This window comes from Notolepis coatsorum (assembly GCF_963971535.1).
Source record: "Notolepis coatsorum genome assembly, chromosome: 5".
Lineage (NCBI taxonomy): Eukaryota > Metazoa > Chordata > Actinopteri > Aulopiformes > Paralepididae > Notolepis > Notolepis coatsorum.
In genome coordinates this window covers 108332322-108357907 of record NC_140169.1, presented here as the reverse complement: position 1 = coordinate 108357907, position 25586 = coordinate 108332322, and the positions used below count along the sequence as shown (strand labels likewise).

The 25586-nt window shown below is 42.5% G+C and overlaps 2 protein-coding genes across 4 annotated transcripts; one reads left to right on the top strand and one right to left on the bottom strand.

Annotated features, from left to right (window-relative positions):
• Positions 1–301: 301 nt before the first annotated feature.
• Positions 302–3639, bottom strand: pigh (phosphatidylinositol glycan anchor biosynthesis, class H). Of its 3 annotated transcripts, none has more exons than XM_084315279.1 (5): positions 3619–3639; positions 3132–3328; positions 2431–2640; positions 2189–2272; positions 302–1066 (listed from the first exon to the last, which is right to left on the bottom strand). In XM_084315279.1, exons 2-5 carry the CDS (start codon positions 3306–3308, stop codon positions 995–997), a joined length of 543 nt encoding a protein of 180 aa, XP_084171405.1. In that variant the 5' UTR covers positions 3309–3328; positions 3619–3639; the 3' UTR covers positions 302–994. The 3 variants fall into 3 exon arrangements, with proteins under 3 accessions (XP_084171405.1, XP_084171404.1, XP_084171406.1); XM_084315278.1 differs by having other exon boundaries at positions 3504–3638; XM_084315280.1 differs by having other exon boundaries at positions 3508–3628.
• A 408-nt stretch (positions 3640–4047) lies between these two features.
• On the top strand, positions 4048–25583 carry zfyve1 (zinc finger, FYVE domain containing 1). Its single transcript, XM_084315236.1, has 12 exons — positions 4048–5329; positions 5792–6035; positions 6176–6436; positions 11094–11308; positions 14525–14631; positions 14733–14841; positions 14960–15057; positions 15629–15746; positions 15955–16125; positions 21517–21697; positions 22452–22568; positions 23644–25583. The coding sequence occupies exons 1-12, from the start codon at positions 4835–4837 to the stop codon at positions 23874–23876; spliced, it is 2349 nt and encodes a 782-aa protein (XP_084171362.1). The 5' UTR covers positions 4048–4834; the 3' UTR covers positions 23877–25583.
• The last annotated feature ends 3 nt before the right edge of the window (positions 25584–25586 follow it).

Genomic DNA, 25586 nt, shown 5'->3' with positions numbered 1-25586 from the left:
ATTGCAGAAAGAACCCCCACCAACTGACCTACTAGGGCTGCCCAAATCAGAAACAAATGTACAATAACGATTCAGGTCAGCAGCCCACATCGGTGCACTGTCCATTACTATAAACTTAGTTTCAATGTGTACCTTAGCTACAAAGAACAAGTGTCACAAAGTGATACACAAACTACATGACATCAATAGACACATGAAAATCTTACAGCGGATCATCTGTTTGTGATGGAGGTTGCCTGGTTTGGGCTTGAGTCAATGTAGTGCTGCCCTCTAGGGGGGAAGAAAAGTACAACTCAAAACATCAGAAATAGTCATTTATTAGTCATAAGAAATAACCAAGTTGTCATCAGCAGGTGGACATAAGTTTTATAGGTAGTTATATAATATAAAATGTATAAAACACACTATACAGCAGGCTAAAGGATAAACAGGGTGTAGTGGTTGATTACTATTAAGTATGGGAACACAATCAAGTATACAAAATGTTATAGAATACAATTATTTGTCAACATCACAAATCTAATTGTTAAGTTCTGAATTAGTCAAAATTAATCATAATTTCCACTTCACTAACCGTTAAGAGTGTGGGGGGGGGGCATCTGTACAAAAGGTTTGGCTTTATGGGTTAAGAAAAAGGCAATTATATTATATTGCTACATTTCTATTCTAAGACAGTGCTAAAAATTCAAGTTTATAAAGTAATTGTAAATCAAAACACAACATACTGGCTTTCAACAACAGTCTGTTGCTCCTCTTAACATGGTGACAGTTCTAAGCAGTCCTCAACATAATACATTCCCATGTGGTCAATAAACATATCTTGAGGCAATTAAGACAAATATATTCCAAGTACAATTCAGATGTACCAACAGACTAATGCCTTCCTTCGCTAAAAATAAAATTAGCAATCTAATTTGAGAAATATTCTAAGTATGTTGCATGACTTGAAACACTGTTGTAGTGCAGCTCAGATTCTGTGGTTTCCAGCATGTCGTCAGCACTCAGCCAGTATTTCTTGACAGCTCTTGTAAACTTTTACTAAGCAGTTCAGCCTTGGCTTTGAACTCTGAAAGATGAAGGGTACAATTAATGGGGCACTATGTCCAATTTTCAGAATGAATACATGTTATTCCTCTGGTCTAAGATATCAGTGGAAATTAGAAACTCTCCCAGATCCAAAACAAACAAAGAGTGCTAAAAATGTTATGAAGTATAAAGTCTTAGACAATGAATTAGGAAATATTTTATAGATGACACTGAGAAAGCCCAGAGTAGAATAAAGCTAATTTGTATATAGAAAAAAGGATTTTTTTTTTTTAACAAACGTTCTGTGGATCCACAAAATAGTCTCCCATTCATTCCCATCCCATCCAGACTTTAAACTTGATGACATCACAAGTTTGAGACTTAGTTCTCTGGTTTCTAGCTTTGAGAGAGAGTAACTCATGTTCACATATTGATTGAATTGTCTTGATTGAATAACATATTGGAACTTGTAATTTGAGTGGTGTTACCATTTAGTTCAGTTCAGTTCAAAGTTTTTATTTGCCACATGGAATCATACAATCAGTTTCTTCATTACACAATCATAAATATCATTCCATGGACAAAAGGAGCAGGAAGAAGAATAAATCAGTTACCTGCCCCTTATTCCTAAACCTGTCAAAACTTTAAATACAGGTACATGTAGAATGATGACCTCACAGAGCATGTTCTGACTTTTGACAGGTGACAGAAACCAAAGGTTCAGTACAAGATAACAATTGACCTATAATTGATAATTTTTTATAAAAGTTCTACAATACTATGTACATATATACATGTATATTACAGTTGTTGAATTAATCAATAGTCAATTAAATAATTTTTTATAATAATAATAAATAGTATAATAATACTGATGGGATCCAACTAACTTAATTTTTTTATTTTAATGTATTTTCTGTCTTTTTATGGATTCATTTATATCAATCTCATTGTTCTGTGCAATTTTCTGTTGTTGTGAGGAGATAGTATTTGTCATTGTATTGTCACGTGTGTTTTGTCATTGTATTGTCATGTGTGTTATGTGTATGTTAGATGTCCCTTACCTGTAATAAAACATTTAAAAAAAACATATATACATCTCAAACCCGCCCTCTTTTCTGTGATTCTCCAATCACAACAGTTGCTTAGATTTGTAACTCACCTGAAACAGTGGGACAACACTTGATACGGCGGCAGGCTCTGTGGGGTCCTTCAGTAATATGCACAGGTAGTATATGATTCGATGCTGAAATAAAAAGAGTAAATCAAACCAAATATATTTTTCTTTACCAGAGCAGTTAGAAAAACACTGTAATTATGATACAAATGCAGTCAACACAGTGATGAGCACAGATGGTAGGAGGGCGACAGGGTTGGGCTAGGATCCGATATGTCTTTATATACCATGTGAATCGCCTCATTGATCACAATGTCCTTGATCTTGCCCATCTCAATGAATGACGTGCTCTCCCGTCCGGAGGCGTAGCTGGAAGACACCTGGATGCCCAGGGAGCCGATGATGAGCAGAGACTCGTGGTCGATTTTAACAAAGTGGATGTGAAACATCATTCCCACCAGGGTGATGATGATGGCACTGGATAGAACTGCGGTGTACTAGAAGGAGAAGAAACACCAAGCGATGAGACTTCTGAGGCTGAGGCAACAGAGAGGCCCTTATAATAACTGGGAGGTTATATGATGAATATACTGTATAAATCAATAATAATACATTAATAAATAAATTATAAGTAACATAATTATGTTTGGTTGATCTTCTGTTGTTAAAAGTTACCAACGTAAGAATTGACTACAGAACAATATGAATTAACTGTCTGACCCATAAAGAAATAAAACAGCTGATGGAAAAGGGTATGCTGTGTAGGTTATAACACAAGCTAACCCCATATAGGTTATAACACAAGCTAGCCCCATATAGGTTATAACACAAGCTAGCCCCATATATAACACAAGCTAGCCCCATATATAACACAAGCTAGCCCCATATAGGTTATAATACAAGCTAGCCCCATATAGGTTATAATAACACAAGCTAGCCCATATAAAGCTGGTAACCTCCCCATGTAATACTAGCTAGGTTGCTTTACCTGTGTGAAGAAGAACACAGTGTATGCCAACAGCCACACAGAGCAGGTGTACACCACCACCTTGCCTATAGATATTTTGGGAGAGCTCACTGTGAACTCTCTGCAGAAGCTTGAGTGACTCTGGCAGTCCAGAGATATAGCTTTGCCATCGATGTCGGTGAAAACCTCATCTTCCATAATGAATACCGGGGCAGCGTCTGAAAGAATTAAACATAGAAACAATTAATTGTAAGAACGAAGCAGAGACTAACTACACCACCATTTAACCTAGCTAGCTAACGTTAGCCATAGGTTAGCATAACGTTAGCCCACTACTACTACTAGCAAGTAACCTAAACAAGAAGGCAGTAACCTAAATAAGACCATACTTACTTACATGCACACGCTGCTAATCTACTTCTCGATTAAAGCAAATAAGAAAATAAAAAGCAAAAACACCAAATATACGTGAGAAAACAAGGACAAACAGATGCAAAACAAATCTGACCTCTGTGACAGCTGTGGGAGGTGCAAAGCATTGTGGGATATGAAGTCATATCTCTCACACTTTAGCGTCAGTTGAAGCTGCACCTAAAACAAATAATAATAATAATAATAATAATAATAATAATAATAATAATAATAATAATAATAATAATAATAATAATAATAATAATAATAATAATAATAATAATAATAATAATAATAATAATAATAATAATAATAATAATAATAATAATAATAATAATAATAATAATAATAATAATAATAATAATAATAATAATGTGAACTGAGTGGGGAATATGAAAGTAAGTGACATATAATGTTTGTTTGGTAAGACTTATTTCAAACGTCACTGATTTACAAGCCATTCCTTCATTTCCCAAAATGCCTTGTGGTTTGTGACCTTTGACCACTCTGGGTGAAAACAAGCCGATCAGCTGATCAGTAAACTGACAAGACAACAACATCTTCAGGGATATTATCCCACAATGACCTGAGAGACGAGACTATTCCAAATAACGATGTCTTAGTTATTATACGACTGTAGAGAATAGATCATATATTTTTATGATTTTAAAGTTATGGCTTATATGTTTGTTGAAGCAGCATTTTTACATTACAAAACAGTCGTCGTCCAACGGGAAGCTAGCTAACTAAGGTACTAGGTCATTGTTTTTTTTTTAAATCAAGGTTGTTTGTGTGTTTTTTCGTGTGTTCGTATAATGTTAATGTTTGCTGGAACAGTGGAGGATACATATGTGTTTTTTACTGCCCTACTGGCGGTTTATATCGAGTGCCAGGCTAATTTTAGCTGACAAATAGCTTTGCACACTCAACGCTAGTTAAACACTGATAAACAAGGCGATGATAAATCTTGCTTGCTAGATGTAGTGTTATCTGTAACATTGAGGTAGCTAGTGCTACTGTCGGACATGTACAGTGACAATTGTTTTCACACAACGGTCTTACTATACAGGCTGAGTAGCCTGAGCATCTGACTGTGTCATATTCATCTTTCCAATCCCATTGACTTAATTGGGCATTTGGAATGCAAACATTATGCATTAGAGGAAATATTTGCTTATATCACATCTGATCAACATAATTGCTCGCACCAGTTTGTTTTTGTAATTCTGGTGTGACTTCAGATACCTCACACAACCCACAATTGAAACGGGCTATCAGAAACAAGGAGGTCCCCTTGACTTGGTCAGTTTGAAATGAGTGGTCGTCAAAGTCCGTCTGTAGATAAGGGAATGGACACCAGCCTAGTCTGTCAGGAGAGCTATGCCTGTGGGGGTTTGGACGAGGCGGCGTTCGAGTGTGATGAGTGTGGCAGCTTGCAGTGTGTCCGCTGTGAACTGGAGCTCCACCGCCAGGAGCGTATGAGGAACCATGACCGGGTCCGGATCGCCCCGGGTCACGTTCCCTTCTGTGACTCCTGCAAAGGCGATAGCGGCTGCCCCGTCAACGGTGGCCGCCTGAGAGCTGTGGTGCGCTGCCAGGGCTGTAAGATCAACCTGTGTCTGGACTGCCAGAAGCGCACGCACAGCGGGATCAACAAGAGGAAACATCCTCTGACCCCCTACCCTCCAGCCAAAGCTGCCCAGGATCCGAACGTGGCTGCTGGCGGGGGCACTGAGACGGATGCCCTGAAAGCCAAACTGGAGAATGTGTACAGCTTCCTCCTGGTGGATGAAAATGAGGAGATGCAGGTAAGAGCCAATTCACACAACAGGTGTTAGCAACCCACTAGATCTGTGGTTCTTAACCAGGGGTCTGGATATCCCCAGGGGGTCCATGACTGGCTTTCAGGGGTTCTGCTTGGTTTTGCACTTTGTTTACTTTTTGGTTTTGGTGTGTGGGTTGGAGTTTACTAGTAACTTATCATACTGTGAAATTCTACAGATCTCTCTTAGTAGAGCCTGAGGTGTGGCCAGCATTATAGCAACCCCTCCCCCTCCCCCGGCCTATACCCAATGAAATCCAATCCACACATCAGAGAAAAACAAAAACTGTAAACAACATGCAGTACTATGTTGTCATCTTTTGCCTAGAGGTCACTGTCTGACTATCTTACAGCTTCTACCCTTAACTTAAATTCACTATTATTCCACTGTCCTGTTTCAATGCATTCATTGTTTTATTGTGATTAAAGCGTTCAGCTGTGTTCTCAGGTGAAGGATGAACAGGACTTTGTCAGTAGACTGGGATGCAGGTCAGACGAACTGCTCAAGGTGGTGTCTGTCTTCGGCAACACGGGCGAGGGCAAGTCCCACACCCTCAACCACACCTTTTTCCTGGGAAGAGAGGTGTTCAAGACCTCCCCCACCCAGGAGTCGTGCACGGTGGGGGTGTGGGCGGCCATGGACCCCATCCACCGGGTGGTGATCATTGACACGGAGGGTTTTCTGGGGGCTGGTAAGGGGCGAACAATGATTATGTTGATAATAGTTTGTATTATGATTGTACTACATGAGCGTTATTGCTTACTTTTTGCAATAAAGTCGAGGCAGACGGGGCAGCATGCAAACACACGTTCATTCTTCTCCGGTGGTCAGGAACCAACCAGGGCCAGCGAACACGGCTGCTACTCAAAGTCCTGGCCATCTCCGACCTCGTCATCTACCGGACACACGCCGACCGTCTCCATGACGACCTTTTTAAGTTCCTTGGCGATGCGTCTGACGCTTACTTGAAGCACTTCACCAGGGAGCTGAAGGCCACCACGACGCGATGTGGCTTAGACGTCCCTCTGTCCACCCTGGGACCGGCCGTGATCATTTTCCACGAGACGGTCCACACCAAGCTACTGGGCTCAGGTATGTCAGAGGAACAGCACCAATGCCACTGGCTCCAGATCAGCTTTTAGGTTGAAGCTGTATAAGTTTCAAGTGTATTGTATGTACTGATGGGTGATATCTTATAGATGGATAGTACTGTATGTACAGTATGTATGCATCTATCTGTGTGTCTGTCTGTCAAGTAAGTCAGTCAGTCAATTAGTTCAAATACTGTATCTTCACAGTTGAATAAATATTAAGTTTTTTTTTTTGATCAAATTTTTTTTATTATTAATTACATGAAACAGGACAACACAATAACCACAGTAACAAAAAACATAACTTTCACAGGAGAATAACAAACAATAATAATACAGAATAATAAATATAAAGACAAAAAGAAAAAGAAACAGCGTCCAACCTATCAAATATAGATGGCTACTTCAATAACAAAAAGGGTCTTCAAAACATGGCAACCTTTCCCCACCTTTACAAAGTGGAGTGACTTAAAAGATTGTTTATGAGAGTGTTGCCGCAGATTTACTGTAGATAGCCTAGGTCCCTTACACATGTTCAAGACTGCCAAACTTGCAGAAGGTAAAGTGCAAGAAGAAAGAAATTCTTCCTCCAAGTTGGTTGACAGGTCAATCAGTCTGCCAATATTAGTCTCTTGGGGAGATGGCATGTGAATTGACATATAGCGCAGAATAGCTAAATACCAACCCCCCCTAAAATCCCCCCAGTCAAAGTTAAGAAGGACAAGACAAAAACCAAGACAGACAAGACATTTCCTCCTCCCCCTCCCCAGAGACCGCCGGACCCCCCCGATCAAGCGCCCCAACCCCGCTCAGCCGCACACTGCGGTCTTTACCTTCTCAGCTGCTGCGAACCACAGGTCAATTCCAGCCTGCCCTACCCCGATCACCCGGGCCGTGGATATCTCAAGATAAATCACATCCAATAGCGTTAGGGACCAGTTAATCATTGTAAGCTTCTCAGGCTCCTTCCATCTCATTGCTATTAGCTTCTTCGCTGCTGTGACGCCCGCTAGGACAACCCTTTTCAGTTGTACGGACGCGGGTAGTGTCGTTATATCGTTCAGGAGTAGCGTAACAGCTGTGAATGGGATAGTTAAGCCACACAGATCTGAAAGTTTGTCCGTTATTGACCTCCAGAAGCGGGCCACTGGTGGGCAATCCCAATACATATGCATATAAGTGCCAGTGGCCTTTTGAGAGCACAAAGTGCACCGAGAGTCGGTTATCAGTCCCATAGCAAATAGCTTCCTAGGTGTAAGATAGGTCCTATGAATATAATTAAAATTAATTTGCTGGTGATTGGGGTTGCGGGAAGATAATGCCACATTTGCCCAAACATCATCCCAGTCAAACTCGGGGTCCAACTCCGGGATATCAACACGCCAGATTGTATCCAATGATACATTTTTATACGTGGATTGAATTAAGAGCGTATAAAAGTCGGAGACAAACCCTCTGGATGTCGTCCTGTCCACTATGAGCCTGAGGAAGGGGTGTGGGTGCAAGGCTTGAGCCCACGGTACGCCATGCGCCCTCAGTGCTGACCTTAGTTGAAGGTAAAGAAAGAAGGACTCGCCGGGAAGATCATAAAATTCTCTTAAGTCCTGAAACGCACGGAGGCCGTTCTTATCATAAATATCCTCCAGAGTATGCACTCCCCTCCTTTGCCATTGAGGAATATTAACCGGCTTGTGTCCAACAAGTAATTGCTGGTTATTAAAAATTGGAGAGTCCAGGTGCCAAGGGCATTTAACCCCACACGACCTCTGTACATTACGCCACGTTTGGATCACGTGAGTTATGATCGGTCCATACCTCAGCCGGCATTTCGCAATAGAGACAGTGGAGTACACTACATCCTGCAATCTTAGCGGAGACACCGCCGCCGCTTCTAAGGAGCGCCACGATACAGCCTCTACAGGGTCTAGCCAGCACATCAAAGGTCTCAGTGAAAAGGACCAGAAATACAGTTTAAAAATCAGGGATTGCGAGGCCCCCATCTTGTTTCCTACGTTGAGTAGTAGCCCTTTTGATTCTCGGGCGTTTGTTATTCCAGACAAACTTAGATACCATCGATTGTACCTTGCGCCAGTGGTCTATTGGAGGGGGCAGGGGGAGCATTGAGCTAATAAAATTTATCCTAGGCAGGATGTTCATTTTGATTATGGAAGCCCGGGCTTGTAAGGAGTTAGGAAGGGACGACCACCTGTCTAGATCCTGGCGTATTTTATCATAAGTACCCGTGAAGTTGTACTTAGTAGTTTGGTTCAGCGTGGGGAATATCTCTATGCCCAGGTATTTAAAATGTTCTACTATGGGGATATCAGCTGGTAGTCGTACCGCCTTGGCCAGTTCATTAAGAGGTAGGCAGGCTGATTTGTTCCAGTTAATCTTAAAACCTGACAATTTACCAAAGTCGTCGATTATCCTCAATAATTTTGTGGCCGACCGGGAGGGGTCGTCCATGAAAATCAGCAGGTCATCCGCATAGAGAGCAATTTTGTGTGGAGTATTGTTGACCATTATGGGGACGATGTCCTCCGATTGCCTAATAAAGGTTCGAGGGAAAGCGCGAACAGTCCCGGGCTCAGAGGGCAACCCTGTCTAGAAGATCTGGAGACTGGAAAGAGTGTGGAACAGTTTTTGCCTGTCAGTATCATCGCAGACGGCGAGGCATACAGGACTTTAATCATATGAATAAAACTCTTTCCAAGACCCATGACCTCAAGTACCTTCCACAGATATGACCACTCAAGTCTGTCAAACGCCTTCATGGCATCCAAAGACAGAACTGTGGATGGAGTTGTATTGTCTTTACTGTTATCGATTACATGCAACAGCCTCCTAAGATTATCTGCAGCCAGACGCCCCGGGATAAAACCAGTTTGATCGCAGTGTACCAATACAGACATAAATCTCTGCAGGCGACGGGCCAGCACCTTGGCAAACACCTTTAAATCGGCCCCGAGAAGACTCAAGGGTCTATAGCTACCACAATCATTGGGATCTTTGTCCTTTTTGAGAAGTAAAGAAATCAACGCCATATTGACATCTCTTGAGAACTCCCCTTGTTCGATAGCGTAATTGATCATATCGAGCATCAATGGACCCAGTTCGTCCCAGAAAGCTAAATACACTTCGGGTGGAATACCATCCCAGCCTGGCGCCTTACCCCTCTGCATTTCAACAATAGTCTCCCTCAATTCTACGAGAGTAATCGGTCTCCCCAGTTCCTTGGCCTCTTCCTCAGAAATGTGGGGTATCTCAAGCCCGCCAATGAACGATTCAAATCTAGAGTCATCCAGATTACCCTCTGAGCTATATAACTGTGAGTAAAACTCTTTAAAAGTGTCATTGATCTTTTTCGAATCAGTAGTGACTGCACCCTGGCTCGTCCTAATCGAGGGGATATCTGAGAAATGATCATTTGATCGTATTTTCATTGCCAATAGATGGCTAGGTCTGGAGCCGTGAAAATAGTAATTTTGTCTTGTCCTATGTATCAAAAACTCAGACTGTTGTTTAAGTATGGAGTTTATTTCTTTTTTGACTATCTTACGTTGTGTGTTTAGTCGTTCATTATAGTCAGTTTGCAAGGATGCGTATAGGTCCGCATATAATGATTCCAGTCCTTCTAGCTTTTTTGACCGGGATTTTCGCAAATTGGAGGCAAATAGTGTGACATGACCCCTGATGAATCCTTTCAATGCGTTCCACAGGACCCTAGGGTCTTCTACTGTGCCAACGTTGATCTGCAAAAATTCAGCTAGTTTACTCCTGAACTCAGAACAGAAGTCATCGTTCTTTAGCAAGGTCGAATTAAAACGCCATCTGGGAGCTCTTGCGGAGAGCCTGCCAAAGGTTGCCGTAAGGAAAATCCCCTTGTGGTCTGAGAGAGCCAAGGGAACCAATGAGACATCGAAACTATCAAACATATTAGGGGACGCGAATGCATAGTCAATTCGAGAGAAGCTTTTGTGTCTGGCTGACAGGTGAGAGTAATCTCTGAGGGTGGGGTTGCATAAGCGCCAGAGGTCTGTGAGCCCCGTGTCTTTGGCCCACATCCTGAGGGCCTTAGAGGCCCGTTTCTGGTCGCTCGTTTCAGAGGGACCGGACCTATCTATCTCCGCATCCCAGCACGCATTAAAATCGCCACCCACAATGAGAGCGTATCCATTAAGTTCCAACATATTCTTCGTGATTGTATTATAGAACGCTGAATCAAATGTGTTAGGAGCATACAATGCTATTATAGCCATCTTCCTATGCAAGAATTCAACTTTTGCTATAGTAATCCTTCCCTCCGTGTCCGACCATACATCCAAGATTTTGATATCAAGGTTACGTCTTGTAACTATGACTACTCCTTTCGTCTTATCATCGGCTGAGGATGAGGAGATAACGTGATATTGCCGATTTGCCAGTCTTGACACGTCACCTACCATTAAATGCGTCTCACTAAGGAGAGAATAAATATTAAGTTAAGCTACATATCATATGTACATATGAAACAGTAAATATGAATGTACTGCTGGATGGGTAGTAATATTAAACATCTTGTGAGCCAAGATCATTTTCAATAGTACCCATTTCATATTCCTCACTTTTAAAGTGAACCTCTCGCCTTTCTTTTTTCTTTCCCTCCCTCTCTCTCGCAGACAAACCGTCCGAGTCGGCAGAACGTCTGCTCCAGGAGCGTTTCAGGAAGTTGGGTCTGTTCCCAGAGGCCTTCAGTTCCATCCAGTACCGCGGGACTCGAACCTACAACCCCCCCACGGACTTCAGTGGTCTGCTGCGCAGCCTGGAGCAGCAGCTGGACAACAACACCACCCGCTCCCCGCGCTCCGCCAGCGTCGTCCATAAGGCTCTGCAGGTGCGTGGACGGGATGTAGATGCAGACTTGTTCTGGGTGTTTGGAAGGAGCACCTCTATCGCTACTACTCTCCGTGGGTTCACCGGATGACGTGTTGGTTGGTTTGTTATGTATGTACATGCCTGCGTCAGACCAGGCTGCAGAAACAAATTAGTGGGGGGGCATAACATGTTCTCGGGGGGGCACAATAGTTTTTCAACACGGGTTCCCTTTTATACGTTTCAGCTGGGACAACGGCGCTGTGGCTTGCTTGGCGCTGCCCACGGTGCTGAACTAAACAGCAGAGAGGCAATTGAAAAATCTAATTTTAAGAACATTCACTAATACAAAAACAGACTGAACGGATATATATAACAGACCTGCTGGGGCAGCGGACTGAGAGCAGGGGACACAAACAGGCTGGATAAGATGGTCAGGAAGGCCAGTAGCGTGGTTGGGGTGGAGCTGGACTCTAGCGAGGGTGGCGGAGAGGAGGAACCTTGCTAAGCTCCAGGCCATCAGGGAAAACCCCTCCCACCCACTATACACAGACTTGGCTGACAGGAGGAGCATGTTATAGGCTCACACTCCCTAAATGCAGCACTGAACGGCACAGGAAGTCCTTCATTCCGACAGCCATCAGACTATACAATGCATCACTGTGCCTCACTGCATCACTGAGCACAGAGTGACACCATCTTCCTGGACTCTTACTTTTTAAACAGCACTGTGCAATATTACACCTACTGTAGACTTCAGTATATTTTTACTGTATTTATTTACTGTATATTTTATTCAATTTTTATTCTATTTCATTTTATTTTTATTCTTAGGCCATTTGTTTTGTTATTCTTATTCGCGACTTGTTCTGTCTAAATGTTTAATGTTGAGTGATTTGCAGTGTCAAATTTCCCTCAGGATAATACATTTCTATTCTATTCTATATCTTTGAAAAGTCTCCATTTATTCAACACTTCTGAATTCACTGACAAACTGAACTGAACTGACAAAAATAAGGTGCATAAAAAAGCAAACAAAATTCCTCCACAGGCTACTCACCATCGTTAGTAGAGCGGCAAGCGGCGTTTGGGGACAGAGTGAAACTTCTTAAAACACTGTTCCTCCACTCATTCCTGAACCTTTTTGTTAAGTCCTTCTCAAATGCCAACTGAATTAAATTGGCCTTGCGTCGATGAAGCATATACTAAGGCGATGTTCTGTAAACACGTTCTTGAGGGTAGAAAACTAATTCTCACAGAGTGCCGTGCTAGCTTCAGTAGTGTTGTTGTTGACATCAGTGCCCACTAGGGCTGTCCCTGACTAAGGATTTGGATAGTTGACTTTGATTGACAAAAAAGAAAGAAAAAAAAAATTTACCAGGGTGGGCACAGCTGACTCAGTGGGGGCGGGCCCGGCCCCCTAATGCCCGCCCATGGCGCCGGGTCTGGCCTGCGTACATACATTTGGTTGACCGCTTCCTCGGTCCCACAGTTGGCCAAGCTGCAACTGTAAATTCGTCAAATCAAATAAAATCACATCAAATCAAAGTTATTTGTAAGGCCCGACAACACACGTTAATGTCCCCATGGGTCGGACACGTCTTCTTTAACACATTCCCTGCCACGCAATTTGAGCATATTATACCGTTCTCTGCCAGCACTGTAAGTCTATGGAGATGTTCACCTTCTTTGCAGGGCTATAACTTTTTTAATTGTATTGCTAAATTGACATTACTATGGCCCATTCAACATCGATTATCTATCGTTCAGGATGTAGGAACGTTTTACTTTTTCATTCATACATTCATACGAAAATACCGTCTAGAACAGTGGTTCTCAAACTTTTTACACCAAGTACCACCTGAGAACGTAGCTGGCTCTCCAAGTACCACCATATGACCGGCGTTAAAATACAGTCTATTCAGCTATGCACAGTTCACGCAGGAGGCAAATGTATTCCTAATACCATTATTTATTGTTAACTTTTGTCAGACACAGCCACAATGTACAAAGGGATAGCACTAGAACTAGCAAACGCTTCCACACAACTCCTAAACGTATGATCATGCGCGGATGAACGGAGGGGGGGGGGGTCGTTTATAATTCCGTGATCGTCGTTAAATGCTTTATGTAGTATGGGTGATATATTGATCAGAGCAGTTTGCATGGATAATAATAAACAAACAGGCTGAAAGTAACGTCAGCGTCCTCTTACTGTTCGACGATGAGACTGGAGGAAAAAGATCCCACTTATTTGACGGCGATCGCCTAAATCCATTTCCGGTTTGTATAATCATAATACACGGCCAAATCGTATCGATTATTGCTTTAGGGCAGCGATCGCTACACACGGACGTGTGTATACAGTCCCGCAACAATATGCGAGTGGCCGGACGCATTTCGGAGACGCACCGAGATCGACTCGTCCATTTCCGGTTTGGCAACTCGCCAATTATCCACCAGGGGGCAGTATTGAAGCGTTGCAGAGTTGTGCCGGCTCACACTGCATCAGACCAGGCTCTGTGAGGGAAATATGAATAACATGGCGAAAAAATGAAATATGATCTCAATAACGTTGTACGCCGTGGATTGGCATAATTAGCATGAACTTGAAACACGTTGTACGACGTTTTTGGCGCAGGATGTGTTAAACAAGTCAAGAAGAAACATCACAATAAATCAAGAACAAAACAAAAACACCATGAAGTCCAAACATTTTTAAGTAAATAAAATAAATGCAACACTCGCAGACATACCCCACGCGAAGGTAAGGAAAAACACACGAAAACCTAGCAATAGGAAAAAATGCACCACAGGCAATGTGGAGGAGAGAAACCTTAGAGGAAACCTATTTGAGGCAAGGGGGCGGCGCAGAGAGGGTCGCATCCTCCCGGTCATCATCACGGGACGTCCAACACTCCAGTCCTCACTACGAGACAGCCACTCACAACCATACACTCCGCAACTGCACACCCCAACGAGCACCTTAAAGGCCACTAGCCTAGCTTAAAACTCTGGGAGAGCTGGTCCATATCCGCTTCCATTCATCTGTGCTAAGCTAGGCTAGCTTTCTACTGAACACACGAGAGGAAATTGGTATCTTCTTGTCTGACTCTGGTGCACTTGTGTGTTTATCAGAGAAATAAAAGATGTTTGTGTTATTGCATTTGCATCGGCCTCTCTCATTTCCTCACTCCATCTCTCCCTCCCTCTCTTCTTTCTCTCTTTCCTCTCTCAGGCCCTGAGCGAGAGGTTCAGCGGGGAAATCCAAGACGAGCACCTGGCCAGCAACTCTTTCTTCCCCGATGAGTACTTCACTTGCTCCAGCATCTGCCTCAGCTGTGGGTGGGTGTCTCCTCCTTCACCGGACACCTTGGATTCATATGAGTCGCTCAACGTCCACGTGGGTGAACCTTTGAATGAACATGTCACTTTCACTGTTTCAGCTCGGGCTGCAAGAACAGCATGAACCACCTGAAGGAAGGGATAGACCATGAAGCCAAACACAGATGCCGCTACTCTGCACAGTATGACAACCGCATCTACACCTGTAAGGTTAGTAAAGGCTCAACTTGCGCACACACACAGACACACATTGTACACAGTACACACTTATCCAGGCATATATTTTTTGTGTCGAGTATGTGTTGAGTATGTTTGCTGGTCTTCTCAGGCCTGTTATGAGGGTGGGAAGGAGGTGGTAGTGGTTCCCAAGACAACGGCCTCCTCTGACTCGCCCTGGTTCGGTCTGGCCATCTATGCCTGGTCCGGGTGAGTGAGTGCTGCCAGACTCTGTTCTTCTCATTCAGGATAGCTGGAAATGCTGTATCAAATTTGTTTCTAATTGACTCAATATCGAGTTGGTTAGAAAAAAGTTAAAGCCATAAAAAAAAGTGAATTTGTGTCTGGTTTCAGTCTTCTGTTCCCATTGAATATATTTGGACTCCAAGTGTCGTGTAGAAACAATAAAATTAACTTTTAATTAGAGATGTCCGATATTATCGGCCTACCGATATTGGCATTCAAATGTAATATCGGAAATTATCGGTATCGGTTTAAATATATATATATATTTTTTTCATATGTATTTAACCTTTATTTACCCAGGCAAGCAAGTAAGAATAAGTTCAAAAGTATGCATAATGTTGTGTTAATTCCACGACAAAAGATATGTAATGTAATGTAATATGTGGGCGAAATCCCACATATATTGGTATCGGTTGATATCGGAAAATAAGAGTTGGACAATATCGGTATATCGGATATCAGTAAAAAAGCTAATATCGGACATCCCTACTTTTAATATATTTGAGATGATGAAATGAGCATGGTGTTTCTCCAGGTATGTGATAGAGTGCCCCAACTGTGCAGTGATCTACAGGAGCAGGCAGTACTGGTACGGGAACCAGGATCCGGTGGACACCGTGGTTAGAACCGAGATCCAGCACATCTGGCCCGGGGTGAGGCCACACTGGGACAGCCAGTTCATACAAACGGGACACATCTTTTAACTAAAGGCCTCGAGATTTAATGTTATATTTCTGTATTGCTTGTCATCGCCGGTCCATATAGTGTTTAGAAAGATGTGTTGCAGTTAAATTGACGTAACACTATTTTAACGGCTGCTCTAACCATTCCAGCTATCCCCCTCTCCCTCTCTCCTTCCAGTCTGACGGCTTCCTGAAGGATAACAACAATGCGGCCCAGAGGCTGCTGGATGGAGTGAACTACATTTCCCAGTCTGTGTCGGAGCTCAGTGTCAAGCCTGCTAAAGCAGTGACTTCCTGGCTGACCGACCAGATAGCCCCGGCCTATTGGAAGCCCAACTCCCTTATCCTGGTCAGTATACTCTAGTCCAGTGGTTCTCAAACTGTGGTACGCGTACCACTAGTGGTACTTGGTGGTACTGCTGGTGGTACTTGAAAACATTTCCAAAAAAGCTAAAAAAAAAAGATTATTTAAAAAAAAAAAAAAAAATTTGCAGTCAGGCCACTGAACTTAGAAGCAGGCCAGGCCAGTGTTTCTGGTTGCGGCAGCGTGATAGTTAGATAGTCTAAGTGGGGAACAACCAGGAGATCACTGTGACAGAGAGTAATGCAGTCTAAACGGTCATAAATCTTTAATTCAACTTCAGCCCTAATCATAACCATTTATTTTTAGATTTCTTGTAATGTCAGATAAAAAATTAAATACTCCCACTTTTCTGAAAAGAGTTGGTGTTAAATCTGACATTACAAAAAATCCATCAAAATATGTGTTGCTGCTAATCATTGACACATGCCTAGCCTGTAATAATCCCCCCCAGAAAAATGTACTTTGCATTTGATATATTGTAAATATTTTACTTTTTGTGTTTTTTTTTAACTTTGGTTGCCTAAGGTTCAATTCATGATATACCATAGATTGCCAGCGCTATTTGTCTATGGAGAAAGTCCCCTTCTTTGCAGGGCTATAACTTTTTAAATTCTATTGCTACATTGCCATTATTAGGGCCCATTCAAAGTCCTATATGTATTGTTCATTGTGTAGCAACGTTAAACTTTTTCATTCACATATTCATAGTAAAGTATGGTCTAATGCAGGGGTCGGCAACCCTAGGCATGCGTGCCTGCATAGGCACGCGGGGGCATTTGCATAGGCACAGGGGGCAGCAGTAAAAAAAAAAAAAAAAAGTATATATATATATATATTTTTTTTTGCTCTGAAATATTATAGTGAAATATTTTGCACTGTTGTCACATTTATCTTGTTGAAATCCTCCCACAGGTTCTTTTTACTACCACATATTTAATTGAGACCCTTTATTTGTTTATTATTTCAATTTAGCTGGAAATACATTGCTACATCACTCAGTAACATTGGCAGAGCCTTATAACAAAAACATTATTACGGTCACCATTGTGACCAGTGGGATTAATCAACTATTTTTATTATTTATTTTTCTATTTCATTGAACATTGCACATGTTAAAAGCAATTTTTTTTACTCAAAATGTGAGTATTACCAAGTCAACTTGTGTTCTTAAAACAATGACAATAAACATAGTTTTATTAGGTTGAAATAATGTGGTTGTGTACTTATTTTTCTGTTAACTTATTATGGATTGAAAACTGAAAACCTTAATGCACAGTAACTGAACTCAATATTTTTAAGTTCTGGTAACTTATTATTATTATTTTTTTTACAGTGTAGTCTTGCGATCAATCAAAACTTATTTACACGATATACCTCACATTCACCCTCCATTCACATCCTGGTGTTCTCCTGGTGTTCTCCATTAGGCCTGTAGGTGGAGCTATGACAGCACACGTACAGTACACACACCGATGGTGTGTGATGTGTCCAAAAATGAATGGGCAAATGTGAGTGAAATGGTCGCACTGTATGCAGCTGTTTGTCTGCATTGCATTCCCCCCCCCCCCAAACTCAGATTTAGGGTTGATACAACCATCATAATAATATTGTTAATAATAACAATAACAATAATGATGTAATAATGTAAAGATTATCATTAAAAATACCTGATTATCAGAAAAAATTACGATGCATGTAATATTGTTGAGGCACACTAGTTACAACTATATTTCAAACAGGCACTCCATGTCAAAAAGGTTGCTGACCCCTGGTCTAATGTATAAGTATGTTTTCATCTCTTTCTGCAGCTTTCTCCAGAACGTGATCTATAGCCCCAAATACATTATATTGATGATGCAATACAGTTTTATGGCAATCAGCGCGATATAAAAAATTACAACTAGACGTACTTCTAGAAGTTACTACACGTCATCTGATGTTGACCGGATGGGCTAGGGGCCGTTTATAATTCCGTGGGCAGCGTTATACCAATCATCTAATGTGGGTCAAATGTTGATAATAGCAGTTAGTATCGAAGACGGTAACGTTACACGCTGAAACTCACCCCAGTCTCCGCGCGCCGTTGGGCGATCATCGTAGAGTTGAAATCTTATCATTATGGGATGTAAATTTACCCGGTCCATCTCCAGCTTGTATAATGGTATATACGTCCAAATCATGTTGTTTATCGAGTTATTGGCAATCGATCACTGTGTAGCGTGACGAGCCAGAGTCGCGGGACCTATAGCGAGCACCCGGAAGTACTACGGACGTAGCACAACCTCTATGCCACTTCCTGTTAAAGCGATTGCGCCGATCGGCCACCAGATGGCGCTCCTGAACCGCCAGAGAGCTCAGTGGGTCCTGCTGGGCCCCGTTCCCCGTACCTGGATAACTGAGTTAGCCGGATAACTTTCGGTGAAGTCTGACTTAAGCCGGACTTTCCGGTTCCCCGAACCTGGATTGTCCAAATCACCATGACAACAGATCCAAAAGTTTGAGCCTGGTCGAAAGCAGGGTTTAAGTTCAAGTTAGCCGGATGAACCATCGCCACGCCCCCGCAAAGAAATGACAGCCCGTTTCCTGAAATTATTCCCACAGTCTACGTTCTGCATTATACCATTCTGAATTACGTTTTTGTGCTCCATTCTTCCAGAGGGGGCTTTTGAAATGTAAAATAGACCCAAAATGCTGATACTAAATTCACTTTGTCCTAAATAATGCACGTTATATACCGTGGCGCTCGCTCGGTGCGATGTACACATTATGAAACTTCATTCAAAATAAAGAATATTCTAAACACGGGTCTCTCGTTCATTAATGTATAAACAATGAATTTATCCCATCTGGCACAGTGGCGCAGCGGTAGTGCTCAATCCTGGCAACCCGGCGACCGGTGTTCGAAACCCCGTGTTTCCAATATAATTTTTTGGAATATAATATTAATGATTATACGCAGAAGTAGCCTAGTTTTAAGTTAAAATATTATAAATCTACATGCATTGAGGATGTCATTCTTTATATAGCTCTCAACGTGCACCAAATTGAATTATTCCTACATTGCAAAGAGAAGGAAAAGACTAGGTTTCGAACCCCGGTCGTCTGCGTGAAAGTCAAAAGAAGAACCCGTTACACCACAGTGGAGATAAGTAAAAGTTCGACCATACATCAATCAATGGGTAAGAGAGCCGTATCGTTATTCTGTATAACAGTTTAACTAATTATTTTCGCTAGCAAGATCTCATTTGATTATTCAATCCAGCAGGCAAGTTTAAAGGAATATAATCTGATTGATTGAGGTAATGAGGGACTTAAAATTAGCCTATAGATAACGCATTTAACTTGTCGGCGAGGCGATTGAGCCGTACTGCAATATGTTAATAAAGTTTTAAATCAATTAATCAATCAATGCCGCTAGAGAATCAGGATCTCTGCTATCGATACGTGCTGGCTTTTCAACTGAAGCGGCCGCGCACATTTATCCTGGGTCTCAAGTCTGGTTTGAGTTAACGAGACTGAATCCACCTTCGAGGAACAGGAAAATCCCGGCTTCAAACATCGGGTTAACTGAATCTGGATAATGTGACTCTTGATCGACTTAGTTGAACCAGGTACGGGGAACAGGGCCCTGGTGGATCTCAGGCCAGCGGAGGGGACATATGAATCCGATCGCAGATTTTTGAAATATTGATATAAGGACGCTGTACAGCGTCCCCCGGCAACTTGAACATGGTCAGCAATGACGTCAAAACACGTTTCATGGCAGTCAAAGTGTTAACAATAATTTGTGATGCCATCACACAAACTGGCATTTAAATGGTAGCCATTCAAAAATGTATTGAATATGTGTTTTCTTCTTCTTTTTTACAATAATTTGTGATGCCCATCACAAACACTGGCATTTAAAGGGTAAAAATTCAAAAATTCCTGCACCAGAATGCAGGAAATTAAGTTTTTGTAACTGTGTGTGTGTGTGTGTGTGTGTGTGTGTGTGTGTGTGTGTGTGTGTGTGTGTGTGTGTGTGTGTGTGTGTGTGTGTGTGTGTGTGTGTGTGTGTGAGAGAGAGTGTGTGACGGACAATTGCTTGCTGTGAGTGAGTGAGTGAGTGAGAATTAAGTACATTTGCTGAAATACAGTTGTTCTTGCATTGTATGAGTTGTGTGGAAGCGTTTGCTAGTTCTAGTGCTATCCCTTTGTACATTGTGGCTGTGTCTGACAAAAGTTAACAATAAATAATGGTATTAGGAATACATTTGCCTCCTGCGTGAACTGTGCATAGCTGAATAGACTGTATTTTAACGCCGGTCATATGGTGGTACTTGGAGAGCCAGCTACGTTCTCAGGTGGTACTTGGTGTAAAAAGTTTGAGAACCACTGCTCTAGTCCACATATGAGGACAAACCTTTTTCTTTAGACCTGTCTGTGATCTGGCTTCCGGTAACAATCAAATGGTTGTGAGTGACAATGAACTATAGAGTTGATGCAGCAGCCTTTTAAAATGTCTGAAACGTCCATTAGTGTCAGCAGTGGTGCAGGTCAAGGAAAACTGGAAGACAGGAGAGACTGTAGGGAAGCACTTCCATTAAGCAAGGTAATGTCATCAGTGTTCCTAGGCTTATTATTATTATTATTATTATTATTATTATTATTATTATTATTATTATTATTATTATTATTATTATTATTATTATTATTATTATTATTATTATTATTATTATTATCATTGTCATTATTGCCTTTTTATTTATCCTTGAAAGGTAATTGAGGCCAGACCCTCACTCACAATGATGACAGTTTAAAATAACTTTAAAAAGACACAGAATAACAATAGATACAAAATAAAGAGAACAATCAATTAAAACAAATGTATAGGGCGGTTTAAACGTGACAACGATAACATTAACTAAACCTAAAAGGACCCAAGTTTATTTCCTGTTGCTAATGCAATAGTTGACAGGAAATACTCTTGGGTCCAAATTGTTCCCTAGCAACAGACTTCCACTGAAACCATCTATAAAAACAGTTAATGAAAGATACAAAAAACCATAAACGGGTATAAACGGAGACAGAATGGTTTAAAACCATGGGTTTAAAATGACCAAGGGTTACCAAGTTCCTAACTTTTAAGGTATCTTGTAGAATTATTAACTGATAAATAACCCTTGAATGCGGTTGCTAGATACACAGAACTTGTTTTTCGTATCTTTTCAAAGTGGAATGTTACATTTATGGTGCCTTTTTAATCCAATAAACCTATTTTTGAAAGTCATGTTCTACTTGTCCATGTTTAAGAGCCACAGTGCTGTAATTTGGCAGTGAGCTCATGCCATATGTTCTCTGTGTGTGTGTGTGTGTGTGTGTGTGTGTGTGTGTTAGAATTGCCATAAGTGTGTAGAGGTGTTCCAGCACAACGACACAAAGCACCACTGCCGTGCCTGCGGGGAGGGCTTCTGTGACGCCTGCTCCTCTAAGAACCGTCCCGTCCCAGAGAGGGGATGGGGTCTAGGCCCTGTCCGTGTCTGTGACGCCTGTTTCCACAACCGGGGCATCCCGACCGGTATGCAAATGGATAACTTACACTTACAGTACAGCTGTAGTGTGTTTTACATGTTGAAGCTGATAGGCACAGAGGAGGGGTTGGTAAGGAGGCTGATTATGACATACCGGTAGTAATGTAGGCTAGTGTACCCCGGGCGTGATTACCAAAACAAGCCGCATTTCTCGGAGACGCTCTCTGATTGGCACTGACTGACGCTCTCTGATTGGCCACTGATGCGTTTGGCCAATCCGTGACGAGCTGTGTCTTTGCCCATTTCCTCGTCAAACAGCCTGCAAACTACCTGGCGTTCTATCGCCATGCTCTAAGACAAACTCTAACCTTAACCAACTTCGAAGAGTGCCTAAGCTTAACCAGTGTAGAAACAGGCGTCGGCCAATCGGAGAGCGTCTCCGAGAAATGCGGCTTGTTTTGGTAATCACGCGTACCCCGGCAGTCAGTGGGTGGGTGTGTGGTACTGGTGGGTGTACGGTAGGTCTGGTACAGTATGCCAGAGTCTACTGCTGAGCCTTCTGGAGGTGTCATGGGTCTAACCCAATGAAACGTCTGTGATGGGAGGTTCATTAACATACCCCTTTTACATTACATCAAAACTAGGTTCCTATGTAAGTACTCACCCTAATCTACAGCACAAGGGATAATGACATCATATCCTGTGTATTGATAAATCAAATGCTACTGTATTAGGTTTAGTGTCCCATTTTACCCTGTGTAGTTAATTGAATCATTACGTGTGTGTGTGTGTGTGTTCCAGAGTTACTGGATGCAGCCTTGGAGGAAGAGGAAGGAGGAACTCTGATAGCCAGGAAGGTTGGAGAGGCTGTTCAGAACACGCTGGGAGTGGTGGTCGGTGCCATAGATATCCCTCTGGGTGAGTACCGGCTTATACATCTGGGAACCATTCGGCCATTTCTCGAATCCCATCGTCCTGTTGCGAGGAGGACATGTGATAATTGGGCGTAAAACTTAACCAACTGTGTCTCGAGAGCTCTTATAGTAGCTGTTAAGTGTTACCAGTGGTGGTTCTCTCCACCTGATGCATGGAAGCCACTGGTTCTCTAAGCTGTACTGACCATTTCAATCATTCCCAATAGTAATACAATATGTACGCATGGCGGCATTGGCGGGAGGTTTAAATGGAACTAGGATGTTGTTACCTAGCTGGTACCTCTAACTACACACCCTCAAGACCCCTATGCTCTCTACATCTTTTGGCTGCCTCAGACCCACTCCTAGCCGAGCTCCGTGGGGGTGGGGGGGGGGGTTAGAGAGAAGCAGGCTATTCTCGCTCTTCGCTCCAACAAACATCCCACCACAGTCGGGACAGCCAAAACCCGCATTTTTTTTCGCCATCGACTAATTTCTTTCTTCTTATATACAGTATATATTAACCTTTGTAACCTCGTTTTTTCCCATCATCCACTTTGCTACTAAGTAATCTTCCTTGCCTATATTACTACCTACTATGCACTCAAGACTGTAGCACTCAAGTTCAACACTGTTTGACAAACTATGTTACTTAGCTGCCAGAGTTGTACCCTTCCTGCTGACCTGTTGTACAGAACGTGTACGTCGTTTTGGATAAAAAATGTAATGGTAAATGGTGCATTTACAGTATATAGTGCTTTTATCCAAATCGCTTTACAATTTGTTCCTCACATTTGACCCATTCACTCACATTCACACACCGACGGCAGAGGCGACCATGCAAGGTGCCTACCTGCTCATCGGGAGCAGTTAGGGGTTAAGTGTCTTTGCTCAAGGACACTATGGCATGCTGCCCGGGAATACCTCCGGATTACCAGACGACTGCTCTACCTCCCGAGCCACTATCGTTAATGTAGCTGAATATGCCATTGAAATGGTGCAAGTGCAGTGCAACACAACCACATCTCACTATGCCAACTGATAAACACATATTATTGACCCGTCCTTGTGCTCCCCAGGCCTGGTGAAAGACGCCGCGCGCCCCTCCTACTGGGTCCCAGACCAGGACATCCACTCTTGCTGCGACTGCCAGCGCGAGTTCTCCGCCCGCCTCTCCATCCACCACTGTCGCGCCTGTGGCCAGGGTGTGTGTCACGACTGCTCCCCCGAGCGCCGCGCCGTGCCCTCTCGAGGGTGGGACCACCCGGTGCGCGTCTGCACCGCCTGCAACCAGAAACCGGGCGAGCTTTAGCAGGACCAAAGAGAGAGAGAGAGGGGGGAGGGAGAGTGTGTGTGTGTGTGTGAGAGAGAGAGATCCAGGAAGCCAACCGCTTTCAGGAAGTGGAGTTGACATCATTGTTATGGCCCCCCTGCGTGTTTCTGGCTGAAGTGTCTCAGTCCAGTATGGTGGTTGGTGTGTGTGCCCCCCCCCCCCCCCTTGACTACCATTATACTCTACATGGAGGGTTGGACTTCTCTTGACTTTATCCCTATATTTCACCTAAAAAGAACGTTATGCTAATTCACTTTAATAATGCTTGCATTCTAGATGATAAAGAATACTGGCCATAGAGAACGAGACAGATGTAGTGGGAGATAGTGTCAGAGCGGTGAGCGAGGCACAGAGGCAAGAGATAATATTGATTGAGTGTTGAATGTGCTTGACAATAATAAGTAATTCCAATGTACCCTCTTTTATCCTATCAACTCTGTTTTGTACCAATGCACAGAAAACCAGGAGTCCTTCGACAATCTCTTATCCCGCTGATACGACTCATAGCAGCACTAACGTATAGCATCTTTAACAGCCCTCATGCAGAAACCCTCTAAGACTTGGGAACGATGGGCAGGTCACTTGACCATATATACTACTAGTTATAACTCAGCACTCTGTATTCTACGATACGTTATGCATATGGGCCTGTGTGTTTTAGAAATAGCTTTTTTAGGGGAACTGGAATAGATGGAGAAACTGGAAGAAAGAAAAATCCATTACAATCCATTTAGATGAATTTGTTCTGGTCTTTCTCTGCATCGTTAGCTTCTGCACATCATCCAGAATGATCATGGGTCATATCATTCTATCCCATCTTTGGCTTGAAGAGGACGAGGGGAAAAGAGCAGCCAGCGATGTAGCCCCTAGACGCATTCCACGTTCTATTCGTTAAAATTAGTAGTTCTAACTACCTACGCTATTTACTCCTTTGACCATGTGTGGTTGTATGTGCATTTAAACAGGCAGACGATGATAGAATAGCCTTAACAATGCCGTCCTCAGCGACTGCCTAATTTTATATGAATATATATTATATATATATATATAGGAAAAAACGTTTACTATCTGGGGAAGTGAGTTTCTTTTAGTTTATTTTTTAAGATATTTCTTGTTTTTAAAATGTCCACACTACCACTATCAACGAGACATAACCAGACTGCAATGTAAAGAGAAGGAAATACAGGACCTGCTTTGAAACAGTGGCTGGCTCACGTGAGTATAATGGTATGGAAAGCAACAAAAATCAACACAAATACTCTTGAGGCTGGCCTCTCAACACACAATGGTTAGGATCATTTCCTACTGTCAATTCAGGCTGCACAGCTATCACTCTGTGGGCTGAGGTGCTACGTGGTTTGTGTTCCATGTTGCCTGTATCGCAGCAAGGCGGTAGGCAGCCACCAGTAGTTGCATCATCATGCCACCTCATTGACCTACTCATCAGATTGATATAATTACATGACACAATTCATCTGGTAACCCAATATTCCGCCCACTGACTGATTGGGAACGGTCTTCTGGTGTGATCAGTGTTGATAAATGTGTTGGAATGACGTTATGGCCGGAGACATGGACCTGGATCAGTGGTCCTAGTCCTAGTGTCTGATAGAGAGCAATGCCGAAAGGACACGAAGACTGAAGAACAATAATGATCAATACCGTTGTTTATGCTCATGTAATAAACTG

Bases quoted from the DNA above. Each gene is read 5' to 3' on its own strand.
- pigh (XM_084315279.1), bottom strand. From the start codon at position 3,308: ATGGAAGATGAGGTTTTCACCGACATCGATGGCAAAGCTATATCTCTG. The intron at 2,641-3,131 runs GTAAAGCAACCT...TTCTCCTTCTAG, and splicing joins CTGTGTTCTTCTTCACACAG to TACACCGCAGTTCTATCCAG. The intron at 2,273-2,430 runs GTATATAAAGAC...TTTTTATTTCAG, and splicing joins TCAATGAGGCGATTCACATG to CATCGAATCATATACTACCT.
- zfyve1 (XM_084315236.1), top strand. From the start codon at position 4,835: ATGAGTGGTCGTCAAAGTCCGTCTGTAGATAAGGGAATGGACACCAGC. The intron at 6,437-11,093 runs GTATGTCAGAGG...TCTCTCTCGCAG, and splicing joins CACCAAGCTACTGGGCTCAG to ACAAACCGTCCGAGTCGGCA. The intron at 21,698-22,451 runs GTATGCAAATGG...TGTGTGTTCCAG, and splicing joins CAACCGGGGCATCCCGACCG to AGTTACTGGATGCAGCCTTG.